General features: G+C 34.1%; 1 protein-coding gene across 7 annotated transcripts in view; it reads left to right on the top strand.

Moving 5' to 3' along the window:
- Window positions 1-17,012, top strand: part of ERCC6 (ERCC excision repair 6, chromatin remodeling factor) — a 50,124-nt gene that overhangs the window by 16,318 nt on the left and 16,794 nt on the right. For all 7 annotated transcript variants that reach the window (XM_085324827.1, XM_085324823.1, XM_085324824.1 and 4 more), the window contains 3 exons: window positions 2,732-2,848; window positions 7,866-8,024; window positions 10,210-10,345. In XM_085324827.1, coding sequence (XP_085180953.1) covers window positions 2,732-2,848; window positions 7,866-8,024; window positions 10,210-10,345 — 412 coding nt within the window. The remainder of the gene's footprint in view (window positions 1-2,731; window positions 2,849-7,865; window positions 8,025-10,209; window positions 10,346-17,012) is intronic.

Genomic DNA, 17,012 nt, shown 5'->3' with positions numbered 1-17,012 from the left:
TCCTACAAGTCTTGCCAAAGTAGGTGGTCAGGAAAGGAAGAGAGACTGTATTAATACTGCCATTGGGGAAAACACAGCTTTAGCTTAGTTGTACTGAGAATTTTCAGTTCCTTGAGGGAGGTGATTTTGAATACATTATATCTATACATGTTATCTATCTGTATATAGATAGTACAGATATATTTTGAATACAAAAATATTTGAATACAAAAATATATTTTGAATAATAGTAGGGGCAGTCTGTTTTTGAGTTTTCATCTTATCTCCTACCACAAAATGCAAACATAGGATATATGTCCTTAGGAAGAARGTTTCATTGGTTTAATTGCCTGAAGCACTGCTTATTTGGTTAAAAATATGAGGGAAAACACTAGAGCTTCATTCCCCTTGTTCTCCCCCCAGGAATGTGTTCAAGATAGAAAACTTTAATCATGTTTTATTTTAAACTGTTTTAACTGAAAGGATTTTTAACTAGCGAAGGCACTCGTTGGGCTGGAAACAGTTACAGTGCTGTATGTGTCACTGCACCAGTGGTATCCCTTCTTAACTTGGTTTAGCTAGATGGCACAGGACTTGAGAGTAACGATTAAAATGTTTTATAGTGTTTTTTGTGTTTATGTAGTTGAAAGTGTAGTGTGTCAAGGATAGTAGGTAGTTTACAGACAGTTGATTGAGAAATGTTTAAACAGTTACTTACATCTCTCTATTTTGGCTGGTTAAGTCAAGACATAAGACAATAAAATGGTTTTTAAATTGTTTCYGTAGCTGGTACTGTCAACTTTGTGCTGTAAGTTAACTGACATTTTTATGATGATGCTTCTTTTTCCAGGCATAGATAAAATTGGACTAGTAGCTTTGAAAATCTAAGGACTCACTTAGACTGTAAACTTAAAGCACTTAGGATTGGTTATAGCAAGGCTGGCAATGCATTATACTTTGTATGGAGAGCTTTACAGGAAAAGACGGATGAATAACTTAAATATTTTTTCCCCCAGGATGGGGAGAGTTTGTTTGTTTTTTAAGAAACCTATCATCATTTATTCTGCTTTGGGGAATTTTTTTGCTATCATGGCTGTCCAGCCAACAGGGAGCTGTTTGCATAGTGGGTAAGGTGGAGGGGTAGAGTTTCCCAAGGGGAAAACAGGTTCATTCACTCACTTGTAGGGACTGTCATTCAGAAATTACAGATATACTGGAAAACTGTTGCAGCCTGCTAAGTCCTCCTCTATCTAGCCACTGCAAGATTGTCTTAGAGAGTAGAGAGCTGTTTCTTCAATACAGAATTGAATGATAAAACAATTGAGTTTTGCAGCGTGTCACCTCGAGGGGGCGTGGGTTTTGTTTTGTTTTGTTTTTACTTAATACAGTAAATTTCAATGCTAAGAGGTTCATGACCTGCATTTTCACTTGCTGCTTTTCATCCCATTACTACTACTTATGGCTTTCTCACAACATTTCACTCTTCATGTCTTGTATTTTGCATGCCTGTAGACCAACAGGTCTCCTCCTTCCAAGCATCATTCAAGTTAACATCTTTAATTATGAGTAAGGAATATGTATTCAGGTAATAATATCTACAGTGGATTAGACAACAGCGTACGCTTAGTTTACTGGCCTGTTTGGGGAAGGAGAGACTACTTTTTGAAGAGAGGAGAAGATTTTGGTAGGAAGATATATTTACCTACAATGTCTCTAAGAAAGTACTCAAATCAATTTAGTCCATACAAACATGGCAACCTTTTATTAGATGAAATATGACTGCTTTTTTGTTGCACCCAGAGCAGTAGCATRAGGGTGAATTTTCAATCTATTCTGTAGTTTAACAACTGTTTACGTAGGGATTTTGTCATACTAAACAAATTCAGCTTGGCTGGAGCGCATAGCACTTATGTAGGGGCATTCTGTCAAAACCCAAATTGTTCGTATTGATTGTTTTGTACTTATTTGGCCAATACCAAGTCTGTTCCTCCAGCTGGCAGTAAATACAGACTTTACTATTGCAAGTAGATGGTTTTGTTTCACTAAAACAAAAATGAGGCATAATTTCCTTGGTGTTGACAGTCCTCCAGTACTTTTTCTGAAAGGGGGGGGGAGGTAATTCTACAGACTACCTAATTTCCAAATACAACAATTAGACCACATACCAGAAATCACTGTGTAATTTCGAAAGCTCTGAGTACTCACTCCCATAACAGTGGCTGCTTAACAGCTGTAGAGAAGGACATCACCCCAAAGCCAGTGATATTGCTGGGTGAAACCTCTGGAAAGAGTATGTAGTACTGTAACAATTCTCTTGATGAAGGAAACTAAGTATTTTGTTAAATTCATTAAAAACGTGTCTTTCCCTTGGGAATACCAAGATAAAGATACTAATTTTAATGGTWATGATTTAAAAGGTTTAGAAATGTAAAACGTCCAATTTCTTTTAATGGTGTTAACCTTTCATTCCATTGTATTAGTATTTCTAGTTGTAGAAAATTGTAACTAGCAACAGAACTCTGAAGGCTTATAACTTAATGGTCAAGAGCGCATGCTCTTTTTAGCATGTCAATCTTTTTGAACGTGTAATTGTATAATTATAACTCTCCTCAGCGTGTTACTATTTAAATGCATGCCATCTTCCCAGAATGTGTGTGTKTGTTGTCTTCTGCTTGGTTTAAGATTCAGTTTAGTTTTCATGTAGTATCTTTTAAATGCAATAATTGAATGTTGACTCCTTGTGTCACTTCAGGAGATGGCAAAAAGAAGGTAAAGAACGTCACATGACTGAGGAACTTTCCGATGAAAGCGATACTGAATTTGAAGAGGGTTTCAAGGTACCAGGATTTCTCTTCAAAAAGCTTTTTAAGTATGTATTGGACACTTTTATTTTAATGTTATGCAGGCACTGCTATAWGTTATTAATATTAGAGTCACAATGGTGATGATTTTCAGATGCGCTTTGCTACAGCTTTCATTCAGAGAATGATTATTCAGGTTTCAGTAGGATTATTTGTATAAAAAAAAAAGCTGCAGAAACAAACCTCAAACTCATTTATTACAAGCACAAAAAGAGCTGAATGAAATTGATAGTTAAATGCAACTATATAAAAATGCAATTAATAATTGACTTGTGAAAATACTGTGAAATACATGTTAGTAAACTAAGGATTGAGAAGCTGCTCTTGTCTGTTTCTGGAAATGCTTTCTTTTATTGGTGAGTTTTCTTTTAATTCAGATGTGGAGAGGAGAGAGAATAACTTTAAATTTAAGGTAAGGAGCTGACAAGTGATAAACGAAAGCAAGTAATGTAAATGTCTCTGCGCCTGGATAGAATGAGAAAAAAAAAAAAGAAAATTTTTTAGAAAAAAATTTGAGTCATTATAAAATACTTTTTCTTTAAAATTGCACTGGGCAAAGTATTCAAAAGCAGAGTGGATTCTTGTTACCTGTAGTAAATGGACAACTACTGTGAAATTCATTCTTTGGTTACTTAATGATGCATCAGTGATTTGGACAGGACTGCTGTCTGGGTTTTTTTTTTCTTTTTGAGAGAGAGTAATCAGTGTTCAGGGGCACTGTCAAGCAGCTCAACTTCATCTCAGTAAGCTATGTACAAAAGACGGTTCAAACAAGCTTGCAGTTGACAAGACAGTTTATTACATAATCTCTCTCTAACTTTGATACARCATTTACTTGAATTCATTTTTGGAAGCATTTCATATAGCAGGAAAACCATTTTCTCTTTCAAAAGGTAACTCTAAAACCTTAGAATTAGTGTTGTAGATAGYCATGGTTTCGAACAGGCATGTGTGGTATCCCTTTCAACAGGGCCACTTAGTCTTAACCTCAAGGAAATTATTATTGTTGTCTTGTAATTCTTCAGAAGCAAAGCACTGCTTCTGAAATGGAATTGAATTAATGGCTGCATTGCCAGGACCCTACGCAGCCAGTGTGATCTACAGTGTTTGTGTAAAGGTACTGCAGAAATAATCATCCTGAGAACAGATGCATGCTCTGAGCAATCTGAAGGGAATTGAAATGAGGCAGGCACATCTCTAAGATTAATTTTTAGTTTTCAGCTTCACTAATGAAGGATATCCCTGCAAAGAAGAGTCAGTTGGCAAAACTTCCTAAGTGGTTAGAAAGATCAATTGAGTTGAATTATTTGTCGGACTTGTAAGTTAAATGCTGAAATCTCCAATGTAGGAAGGCTCACAGTCAATAGACATTAAATTTAGAGTTCTGAATAAGTCCAGTAGAAAAGATGGAATTATATTGACCCAAGGAGGTGTGCATCTCTATACTGTAAGCGATCTTTCTGCACTGTTGAATTGAATTCCGAAGAAGTTAGCCTGCACTTCTGGAAAGAGTGGATTCTTAAGTTCTTTTTTTTTCTTTTTTCTTTTTTCTTTTTTTTTTTTCTGGTAAGCCTGTTCTAAGTGGATAATCTGTTTTCTTACTTGTATGTTTGTCTGCTCTGAAAAATACTCAGCAAGATGTACTAAGCTAATACCACTGGTGTTACTGTGGAACAAAATTAAACTTACTAGCCTTGCCTTGCACTATCTGTACGTAGCCTAAGAGAAGTTGTGCATAAACACGAAATCAGCATTTTTCTCTCAGTAATTGATTTCCCTGATACAACAGAAATGCAGTTTTGTCTTAGAGCATAACTAAACTCTGCTAGCAACAGCAGTGAACTTTAAGGTATGAATCATAGCATGGTTACTCATGAAAAATGCAATTCAAAATAACTATTTGGAAGATCAAGCAGCATTTTTATTGAACTTGCACAATATCTTTAGAATGAAAAAATAAGAGTTGGTGCAACAAAAGCACAAGATTAAGGAGTTAGTCTTGATTATCTCCCTGTATAACCATTTCTTGAAAAAGTGACATGGAATGATTTTTTTTTTGACTTTTTAAACTTTTGTAAAGTTGCAGTTATTGCAAGCCTGGATGATTAAACAAAGAATTGGTATAACAAAGCACCTTAATTCATGTGTTCTCACAAGCTAATGTTTTTCTCTGTTAAGTCAGTTGAACTAATACTATGTCCTTGAGAAAAATAYACTTTATATTCATTTTGGGAGGTGCTTATAACTGAAAGAATTTGAAAACGTACATTATGTAGAATCATTTCCATCCTTCCTGTGCACAATAGGAAAACATGTGCCTTAAAAAAAAAAAAAAGAAAGAAAGAAAGAAAGAAAAGAAAAAAAAGGCTATGCAACTAGCAAGATTCTTTTTAGATAGGAAGAGTACTTCAATAGGATTATTTCAGGGTGGAATTTTGTATAAAAACTACTTTGGCACAATGGGTGCAAATGCTATCAGCCTTCAGAAAAGGTGAAGCGTAACATCATCAAAAATTATCTAGGGCCATATAGATAGGCTCTGTCTACCCAGAGCTTTGGAACTGTGTTTACAAGACATTCTCTAAAAATGTGGTTTTAGTTTTGTTTGGTATGTTCTAGGATACTCATCTCTGGACTGATATACAGCATTCCTGTATTAGATGATTTTAACTCTCAAATCCTCCTATCCAACTTCATGAATGTTCTTTAATATTGCATCCAGAAAAGGGAGAATAAAAATCTATGTAGTTAATTAAAGCCCTATATTTAAATAGTCTTGAAATCTTGGGTGGAGCGTATTTTCTGCATAGGGAATGGAGAGATGCTGCAGATGGATGCTTTATTTCCTTAATGATGAATAACATTCAGAACTCTTGAAGTATGAAAGATATAAAAGTCTTAATTACTATTCAGGCCTGTTTGGAAAGCTTCCACAGGTTTAGAATAGTGCRCCCAACCAACTTAGAAAAGGAAGTGTTTTGTGACCCAAAATACTTTTGACATTTTTGTTTTCTGTTTTTTTTTAAAAAAACAGAGTTTATAGAAGGTAGCATGACTCTTGCTGTTCTCTTTCCATCTTAAAAATTATTTCTGATTTTTTTTTTTTTTAGTTACATGTTTCAAAACTTTTTTCTGGTAAATTATCATCTACTGATATGCTTATTTAGACCTGTTATGATTAGTAGTAGTTACTCAAACATTCTGATGAACAATATAAAGAGTGTATTTGGTGAAAGTATGTGCTTTTTTCCCCCATTCCCCTTAGATTCCTCCCCTTAGAGCAGAATTTCTCTCAAATTTTATCATCTATCATGAAACTTTGTGCAGAGAGAGGGGAAGCAGGAGAGAGACGCTTATGAATACAGCTAGCTATCAAAACTGGATATAATCCTAAGAAAAAATACAAAATTGTATCAGGGAATTTTGAGTGTTTTTTTTTTTTTTTTTTTTTTTTTTTTTTTTTTTTTTTTTTTTTTTTTTTTTTTTTTTTTTTGAAGGTACATGCTGGGCATTAATCTAGGGGAGCAGCTTCTGACTGGAATTAAGATTTTCTCTAGTTCTTCAGTATTTCCATTGGAAAATATTCTGGCCTTCAGAAAGATATAGTAACAGGAGCCTCTTATCCCAATCATAGCTGATCCTGCAAAATATTTCATATTTGTGTTTAGATTCTTTCATTTTTAAGGTGAACTCCACCCTAATAAAAAGGTGGCGTTTTTTGTTTGTTCTTGCTTTAAGGGCKTAGTGCTATAGAACACTTGAGGTACCAGCATATTGTGTGATGGTGTCTGAACYGTTAGATGTATTCTTTGATCATCTTTTTCTAACTAATTAGGCCATTTTTTCTGTGTCAACATCCATCTAAATACAGACAGCTCACATCATAAATTGATTTTAAGGGTACTTCGTAGACAACTTTGTAGCTGTCAGTACTTCTAAATATTCTTTTTTCAAAGAATGAAACATTATTTTGAAGTGCATGCAAGAGAAAGCCCTAAAATGARCAATCTTTATTTTATAGAAAGCTACAATTCCATGTTTTCCAATCCAGGAATACATACCATCAAGAAAATACAATCAGTAACCTGTTTTTTTCTCTTAAGTTACAAGACACAGAAATGCTGCAACACATTAKTTATCTTTGATATTGTTCTTTAAATCTGCTGTTGCTTCTTTTCCTTTTGTTCTATTTTCAGTTTGAAATGCATACTTTCAAGATGGGTATTATTCCTACTGCTGTCACTATTTCATTATCATTATAAAAAAGCGTGTCCCAGAATGGTCCTCAGTCCAGCACCCTATCTCCCTATCTGCACCTTTTTTGCTTGTCATCATAAATAATTGTTTTCAAATCTGCTTCTAACTGGAAATTGAATTTTGCATCGTTGTTTATTCTATTCCCAGTCTTTCACTGGAGATGGTAACTACCCTGATATTCTCACATACTAATGCTTTTTAACATCCCATTCACTTGAATAAGCTTTGTTTTGCCTTACAGAATGTTTTTTTCTTGTTGGCTTTCTTTGTTGTTGAAAGAGATTAATGTTATTAATTTGTTTAAAAACAAAAAAGCATGCTTTGACATGTGAGATCTGTTTTCACAGTGGAGCGTAAAGTCCCTACCTCATAGACATCTTAACTTTTCCTTCAATTCAAGTTATACATTCTAAATAATACAGTTTATTAGACCCTTACATGACTCCTTTTCTGAAATGATAATGCTCTGTTAGARTAGCTTCTCAAGCTACTTTTAACACTTAAAATATACATGAAATAAAATACTCTCTAATTACTGTGACTATCAGTTTAATTAGAAATGTTTTAGCATTGCATAAAGAATGAATGTCACATGTAATGTCTAAATGCATCAAAAATGCATGAGCTAGTAAATACAGCACTCATGTAAAACACACATCCAGCATGTTACTGGAACTAGTATAAGAACCTTACCAAATGACTAATTCATGAGTACTTTCTGCTATGATCTGTATTATCAAACATTTGCCATCTTTTTCCTTGTTTTAGGTACCAGCAGACAGGTGTTAGGTGGCTCTGGGAATTGCACTGCCAGCAGGCAGGAGGAATTCTGGGAGATGAGATGGGATTGGGCAAGACCATCCAGATAATTGCCTTCTTGGCAGGTCTGAGCTACAGCAAGATCAGGACTCGTGGTTCAAATTACAGGCAAGTGCTCCTCTGCAGACTGTCAGTCTGTGGAGCTCAATTAATATTTCATCAGATGTATTGCTGGTGGAGGAGGGTCCTGTGAATTATTAATGACATTTCAATTACAATATTCCTTTAATTCTTTTAGTGGGGGACATCAAAGGAAAAATTTTACGAGACAATGGAGCTGTAGGGCAGGAAAAATTAAACATGTAACACTTTTAATGAATTCCAGGCATTGATGCTTCATTTTGCAGATGAGCCGCACTAGATATTTTGGGTCAATACAGTGTCTAAGGTTAGCTTCCACAAATGGATTGTTTACAAACTCAATTACACTAATATCAATAGTTTACACAATATGGAATTTTAAATTAGATACAATACCTTTAGTTCCATTTATTAAATTTTACATTAAAATATTTGTTCTGGCAAGACACCAAGTGAATGCTTTACAGGAAGTAGCAAGCTGATTTGCGATGAAAGYTAGAGCTTCTGATCGGTGGGTGATCATCCATGCCAAAAAAGACCAGTAATAATAGTAACAACTGTAACTTAGAGGAATTCCCATCTGCTTTTTTTTTTCTTGCTTTTCGAAAATGTGTTAGAATGACTGATATTTCTTCCAAGGATCTTTCATGTTATGTTTCTGAATAATATGTAAAAATTCCTTCTTCATAGGTGAAATTATGAGAAAAGATACTTGGTGTTGGATTTGCAGATGCGTTCTAGTTTTGTTAACCTGTTTTCCTGATGTAAATTACTACGTACAATTTAGGAAATACAGTTGTAATATATGAAAAATAAGTTTTACCTAGCTTTTAGAGGCGTATTTAGATTATGCTCATCAGGGACATGAAATGTAAAATAATGCTTTAAATAGCAAATTTTGATGTTTTTCAGAAGCATTTTTTTTCCAGCTGTTTAAATTTTGTTTCTACCGTAATCTTTATGTACAAAACAACTGCTCTGTCCTCCATCACTCAAGACAGTTGATTTCTTTGACGAACCTGTCTGGTTGAAGATGCTACTCTACAGCTTGTGCTGTGCAGTTGTAATCTCTGCCCTTGTTGGAAAGATGAGCAACATCTGGGTTGCATTCTGCAAATGTATAAGCTTTTAGTAAAAAAGAAATACTTATTTCTAAGTATTATCAGTTTTTGAAGATCATTGTGTGTGTGTGTGTCTGGAGATTTTGTTTTGTTTGTTTGTTTTTTAAAGCAGGATCTTTCTGCTGTTCTTTATTGCTGTATGCTTGTGATCTTGAATGTATAGTGTGATCTTTAGAATCGCTTATGTGTTGCCACCTGAAGTGTACATGATTATCCAAGACCTTTTGCCTGATGTAAAAACAGAGATCAGTACATGATAACTGTAGCTATTGCCTTTGTTGGCAAACTTATTTTGTTCTGATTTTTAACAGCAAATATGYGAAGAATTAACAAACAATATTTTGGGTTTTTTTCCTACAGATCATATTTCCTGTATGATTGTTGCTCTTTGTTTTTAACAGCAATATTTCTTGTTTCACTATTTTACAAGAGATCTTGTTTTTTTTAATTGTAAGAGTAGTTCTGAACTGAATGTATCATACAGAAAGGCTTTGTATCTAATGTCTCCTCAGTAATTCTCAGAGAGAATCATCTGATTCTGAACAAAGATGGAGATGATGAAGTTTTAGCCTAGCTCTACTATCAGTTTCTATGGGTGGTATATTTTGCTGCTTTAGTCTATCTTATCTTGCTGTCTATAAATTAAGGTTATAATACTAGTGTATTAACAACCTAAAGTAGAACACACCTGTGTAATAAGAAGTCCATTTACAACACTGTATCTACACGTTTTCTAGGAGTAGAAGTGAGAAAATGCTTGTTCATTAATGAGTTCATTTCTCTTAAAGAAACAGCAGTCACTCCAAACCTGATTTGTATTATCACAGAAGGAAGTTCCCTTAGACCATATTGTTTGGAATTTTTTGATTTATATGCTTATATTGATAGATGCACACATTAAYTCTTCAACGGATAGATTTTTATAGCTATGCTCCCTTCATCTTTAAAAAAACAGACTTCTAGAAAATGCCAATCAATTTCCATAGCGCTCTCATTCCACTAGAACTRTTGTGTCGGATTATTTTAATGGGCCTCTTAATGTTGAGCATTTATTTCACATTGAAGATTTATTCTTGAATATTTTATTTTAGGTACCAGGGGTTAGGCCCAACAGTGATTGTTTGTCCAGCCACTGTGATGCATCAGTGGGTAAAAGAATTCCATACTTGGTGGCCTCCGTTTAGAGTTGCCATTCTGCATGAAACTGGTTCTTACACCAACAAAAAGGTAATGATTGGCATTCCAAAAGCTTGTCTGTGCGTGTGTGCGTGTTAGCTAAAGAAAAATTATCCTCTGTTCCTGAATGTCTTTGTGCAAGTTCATGCTCTTTTTCTTTTTAAAAGGATAGAACTTTCTTGTTTTAAAAGTGTAAAACATTCACTATGTGTATAATTTTTTTTTTTTTTTTTGGAAACTGCACAAAAAGATGACAAGGAGTACACTTGCAGTTTGATGTAGGATAGAGTTGCTTGAACAAATCAGACATAGTAGATTTCTTGTTCAGAGAGCTGTGCTTGTATGGAAGTCCATGTTGTCGTGACTAGACTTTTGAACAGATCTAATGTATTTAAAACTTGCTATCATGCCTCTGTAGTGTTAGATATACCTCAATTTATCGTGGAAACACAAAATGTACAATGTTTTTAATGCTAACATGTTCTTTTCCTTGAAAAGTATGTGTATGTATGTACACTAAACAACATATTATGATACGTAATGGTTTTTTTTTGCCTTGGTCTTCAAGTGGTGTTCATGTTAYACTAGCTAACTTTCTTGAATGTTTTCACTGAAATTGTCTTTGCTGAAGGTAGATGTATCTGAAGGTTGATCACTGACTAGAAAAGAACTAGAAAAACTTCAAAAAAAAAGTCTCCCATGTTGAATTTAATGTGAACTTTTTTCTCTGTCTCAATTTCTATAAGGCCACCCATGTCAATTTTAAAGTGTGCATAGTTTCCTCTAGTCACTTTTACAGTGCAGTGAAAACTTAAGCACAAATATATGCATCCTATGGAGGAAAAAAAAAAGTTTGCAATCTGTAGTTAAGATATTCAAAGATGCTGAGAATATCCTCCATTCTCTGGATTCATTATGGAAAGTCTTCTATATTTTTGATGAATTTTCAGAGCTTCTCTATAATTTTCTGTAAAGTCTTTTCAGTARGTCAGTAAGTGCCTCACTGTCATTCAAATTCATGATCCATCTCTTTCCGCTGTCTGCTTTACAATTATGAAACAGTCTGTGTTATTGTCAGCTTTTTTTGCTGCTACTGATCAATCTAAGAACATATTGGCATACCTACTTCTGGTACAGGTTAATCTTTTCCTTGCRTTTTTGTGCATCAAAATATCATTGATTTACTATTTAATTCATTTAATTTGCACAGGCATGTTAAGTTCTCATTGGTTGGTCAGTATGTCAGTTGATATCACTTAATCTCACTTTCTTTAAAGACAGTGTAACTTCATTTTTGCTTTTGTCTGTTTTGTGTTTTTTTAGATTTTTTTTTCTTTTTATTCTCCTTTTCTTTGCTCTTCAAGTGCTGTCTTTTCTGCTTTTATATTTGTTTGACCAATGTCTTGTGTGTGTTTTTATTCCTTTTCTTAAATTGATAAGCCTGGCTTATGTAAAGCTTCAATCGTTGATAGCTTGAAGGAGGACAGCAAGGAAAACTTAGATTTTTTTTTTTCTCTTGGTCTCATATTTCAGATATTTAAATGGATTTGCAGGATTCCGAAAACCATTTTTAAATTTCTCTTTAAATATTTATTGAGTTTCTTGTAATAATGTTAAAATTATATGGTACTTAATTGCACTTGATTAAATGTATTGTGAGATAATCGATACAGTTACAGTACACGGCAAAAAAAAAGAATAGAACACTCTAATGTGCTAATAACTTCCTGTTGTTCAATTAACTTGGTATGTCTTCAAGCCCTAAAAGTCTGCTGACCTCAATAACACTTTTGCATGTCTTCCTAAATTAAATCATGTATGCTTATTTTGGGATATTTGTTAATTAATGAGCTTGTCAGACTGGCTCAAATCTTTCCATCTACAGGAATAGAGGAATAGTCAAGTTTTCAGGTCTTCATCTTTCTGTTGTCATCCCAAAACCTGTTCTCAACAGCTTAAGGAATTTGGATACCGGCTGGTGACTTTAAATAGGTTCAGTCCTTCAGTTTTACCCTCATCGCTCATCTTTTGATAGCTGAAAGAGRATGCTTAAACAAAAGCATTGCAGCTGATGTGGTCTTCAACTCATGTACATTTTTCCCAAGTTACTACCTAATCAAAAAAGTATGAACTTGTGACTAGAGTAAATTTAAGAAAATACTTCCTCATTCTAGATGTCCTTATACTTGGAAGAAATGAATTTGCTACTAATTTACTAGCATAAATACCACTTGTGCACAGAAATTTTGTTACATGAATTTTATTCTTACCTAGAATTTATTTTCAACCTCCACTCTTTTTTCAATATGTTAGTGCTGATCTAACCATGTTATGATGGTTCCATCTTCTGATTACCTGTGGCATTAGAGGAGGCTGCTTTGCATGTGTTCAGATTTTATAATATTCATCCAGAGACCACGCTGGCTTTATGCTTTGGCTAACAATAAGTTTAAGAAATAAATCAGAAAATTGCCATTAGATTGCATAAGAATATATGTATGTTCTTCAATAGGGATTAATTCTACATGGCTGGTAGCCAAGTCACTGTGCACCTGTTGTCTCAATATTGCACAGACTTACTTGGAATTAAACTGATAGTTCCAGTATTGGCCTGTTGTTCTGTTAGTGTATTGTCATTTGTTAACACATRGATGAGAAGGGTTTTGTGCTTGACAGCTGACTTGAAAGCAGATAGGATCTGGAAACTGAATGTTGTTCCCTGTTTTGGAGTCAAAAAGATTACATCAGCCTCTGGGCTAGCAGAGATTAGACCGGTCTGGATCAGGAGAGGATTTAATTGTTACTTAAAGCAACTGGATGTTGGAGAGTGAAAGGTCTTCATGGATTTTTAGAAAAGTTTTATCCTATACTTGCTGGACAGCAGAGTGTTCATGGTTAAAACACAGTAGGGCAACTTGATCTGTACAGACCTATGAATGAGGGGGACAAATGATTTCTAAGAAACAAAGAAAGGTTAATCTTAAAACTGACAAAAGAGATTTATGCAGAAAAACGTTAAGTAAATGACAGATGTCCTACTGGGCAGACATTATTTCGTAGCAGCAAGAGGCAGCAACTGGTGTTCCAATTGATAAAACTTAGATTTCTCGCCYGAGTTGTTTCTAAATACTTATGACTACTTTGTCAGGAATCCTGAAGTATTTGCAAATACTAAATCTTTCACTRTCGCCACACTGGTAAAATTATGATCTTTATGGATAAGTGTTTTCTGTTTTAGAAATTGCATCTTCTAAGATGCCGAAGTGTCAGTTATTAAACTGACGTGATTAATCCTACCTCTCAGTTCTTTGAACTTGTCCATGAATTTATTTCTTCACAGAGAAGAGTGTGAAAAGCATCTCTTCTGAGCTAATTGTTTTCTTATAAATTAATACTAGCCAAAGCCTTATGCTTCATTTCAGTTAGTGATACTGAGCCTGTGGCTCAGAAGATAAATGTAGAAGAACAGAGCAGGGTTTTTTGATTCTGTCACCTCTTTTAAAAACGTTCGTGTTTCTAGGTGTTTTTTTTTTTTTTTTTTTTTTTTTTTTTTTTTTTTTTTTCCCTACAGCGTTCTTTTGTCAGAACTGGTCAGAACTCCAGCTTTTTTTTTTTAAAGAAAATATTTCATGTGGTGCTCTAAATTGTTGTCCATTTATTGATATTATTGCTTGCTTGATTATCTAAGTTTCAAAGATGAGAACCAAATATCAGAGTACAGATACTTGCTAGTGGAAATTAAGTATAAAATTACTCAGTTTTACATGCAGTGCGAGTTGTCTGCATTCTCATCTGCAATGGAGCACTCTGTCTTCACATGTAACCAGATTTGTTTTATTCCCTCAGGAATATGGCTGCGTATCAATTACAAGTCCCTGCAGTGTGCATTATTCAGTTATCAGTCTGTTATTGATAAATAGTTTTACCTATTTGAAGAGTGCTGAATCTGATTTTCTGGCTAAAYTTGACCCTGATTTGTTTCTCAGCAGAATTTTGAATCCCCTTCAGCTTTCAGACAAGAAAAACTAAACTGCAGCTATAATATCTGATATGTGACTTAAATGTATACTGGATTCACAGAGCAACTATGGGCTGAGAAGGGTTTTGAAATAGAAGAAACAGTTATGAAAAAAAACCCACTATACACCAGTAACACTCAAGGCTAAATTTTAAAGAACTGAAGTCTGAACTGTTTCTGTAGCTTTTCTCAAAATAAGAGAAGAGCAGTTACASATAATTATATATTCAAGAACACTAATTATGTTGATTAAATGCACAGCTTTGGATCCTTCAAACTGTCTCAACTCTGCAGTAGAAAAGCAAAAATACTTCAATATTAATTTGTATGAGATTGTGCTCTCCTCCCCATACACACTTCATGTTCCAGTGTTGAAGTAGGCATCCTTTTCTGGATTGGTGATTCACAGTGGAAGCTAAGTTACTTCTTTAATATGAATCAGCTAGCACCTACCATTTCTTTAAAGTCACTAAAAGATTTCTGAGCAGGGTGATAAGTGAAAGACTGAGCCATCATTCCCTCRGTGTATCCTCTTCTTCCCAGTCCATTTTTGGTTTTCTTTACAAGCAGCTTTAGGATTTTCCACAATAATAGTATGAAATAACACCCTAAATTGTAAGCAGCAAATTGGCTGACCACCAATCTGGTCAGCTACTTCAGATGAGTCTTTGAAGCATCCTACTTAGATAAATACCTCTGCTGCCATAGTATTTGACTATGTTTTTAGCATATGTGATGCTTCAGAAGACAGACTACTTCATTCCTTTGCTGAAGTAGTGCTAGTAGACAGTGTAGTAATATGGGAGATAAACACTAAGTTCCAATTTCAGCCCTTAAAGTATGATTAGTAGTTTAAAGGTTTCCAGCTTTCCACAAGCAAAGATAGGTGGTATTTTAGGTGATGGAAAGAAGATAAAACAGCAAGTTGGGTAAGTTTCCAAGAGTTTGGAGCTAGTTCTGAGGCTGTGTGAGAAATATCAAGCTTTTTTTTTCCCCTTTTTGTGTTTAGAGAAGATAATTTGCTGCTTTTATGAAAAAAATGCTTAATCTAGAAGTAGTAGAAAGAATCAGATTTGTGGTAGTTCTCCTCCATGAAGTCAACTTACCTACAAATGCTGAACCTTGTTCAAAGTCAAAATGTGTCCTGTGGTGCATTGTATGCTATTAATATCCTACAGTGGTTTACACCCAAATCTTTATCTAGTTTAAAGGGACTTGCGACTACAAAGTACTCCAAGACCCCTGATGATGAGAGAGAATAAAGTAGTACATGAATATAGCATGTCATAAATGATGTTTCATTTATGTAGAACATAAGATAAAGAGAAAAAGCCCTCCAAGAGTAGAGGGGGGAAAAAAAGCCTTCTGTACAGTTTGTCCTGTTACTTCAGGATTTTTGACTGCATATTATAGTTTATAGACCGTAGAATCTAAGAGGCAATATACTAGCTATCTATGTTTAACATCCAAAATATGGAGGGAGGCTTTATCTTTAAGGTCAGTGCTGAACTTCTAATTTCTTCATCTTCAGAAGAACTGTTGCTGAACCTAATGATTCTCTATGGTGGTGTTTAGATACAATCTGTAAAGCCATAAAGCCATAACTTCACACTGCTTTATTCTGGTCAAATGCTGGATGCAAAATACAACCTTCAGAAATAATTGTTGCTTCATAACTGTATCTGTAGCACCATCTATTTGAGAATAACTTTGCATGCTTCTTTGTAGAAATTTAAGCCTTCTACCTCCACGGTAGAGTACCTAATCTACATATAAGGAAAATAACTACAAAGGTTACTATTATTGGCGTAACTGGATATAGAACTTGTATTTTAGTCAAAGACTGTATTTCTGTCTTAAGGACCAAACTCTGATAAACTTACTATCATGCTGCAGTGAATAACATTACTGTTAAAAAGAGTTAGAGGGCTTGCTGTATATTTATTGCAACTTTTGCGTATGAAACATTGTGATATGTTCTTTAGTAACCTTTTCATGATGCGATTTAAATTGTTTTATATAGGGTGGGGAAATAGTAAAGAGGTTTTATAAGTTGAATTTATGATTCTCTGAGCTTAATGGTTGTTTTTGAGATAGTGAAAAGACTGCTGAAGAATGCTGAAGAATGCATTTTTGATTGACAAGTAATATGTGATTGTGTAAATAACTAGATATCTTGGTGGATTCAGGCTTGCTTTATAAATAGATAAAATGTGYTTAGAGAGTACACTAGTGATAACTGTGATACTTCTTGACATTCACTTTTTATGTATACATTTTTGTTTAATAATATTACCTTTTTAATACATAATGTAATTGAAGAGTTTGAATTCTCTTTAAAAAGCTACTTTAACTGCTAAAAGGATAAATTAAAACCTTATTTCTGTAGGTTTCATTCAAAACAACTGTATTTATGTAGCTTCAAAAGGAGAAGAACTAGCTACAGATAGGTACTCAACACACCTAATAAAACATGTTTTAATCTAACCAAATAGACGCTGTGAACTAAATAAATGATAAAATAGCATAAGTTCTGAAATGCCACAACATCAAAACAGTGTGCATCCAGTTTAGCTTTAAATTTATTACCATATTTTAAAAGATTTAAAGTATTCCAAGGGCTGCAACTAAAGCTGTGTAATTTGTAACAGTAAAATGATAGTTAATAAATGTTGTAGAGTTAGTTGTTAAAATTGTGTT

The sequence above is a fragment of the Rhea americana genome, unplaced genomic scaffold (assembly GCF_003343005.1).
Source record: "Rhea americana isolate MKP2758 unplaced genomic scaffold, rheAme1 scaffold_93, whole genome shotgun sequence".
Classification (NCBI taxonomy): Eukaryota; Metazoa; Chordata; class Aves; order Rheiformes; family Rheidae; genus Rhea; species Rhea americana.
The sequence above is the reverse complement of the archived record's forward strand: the minus strand, read 5'-3'. Positions and strand labels throughout refer to the sequence as shown.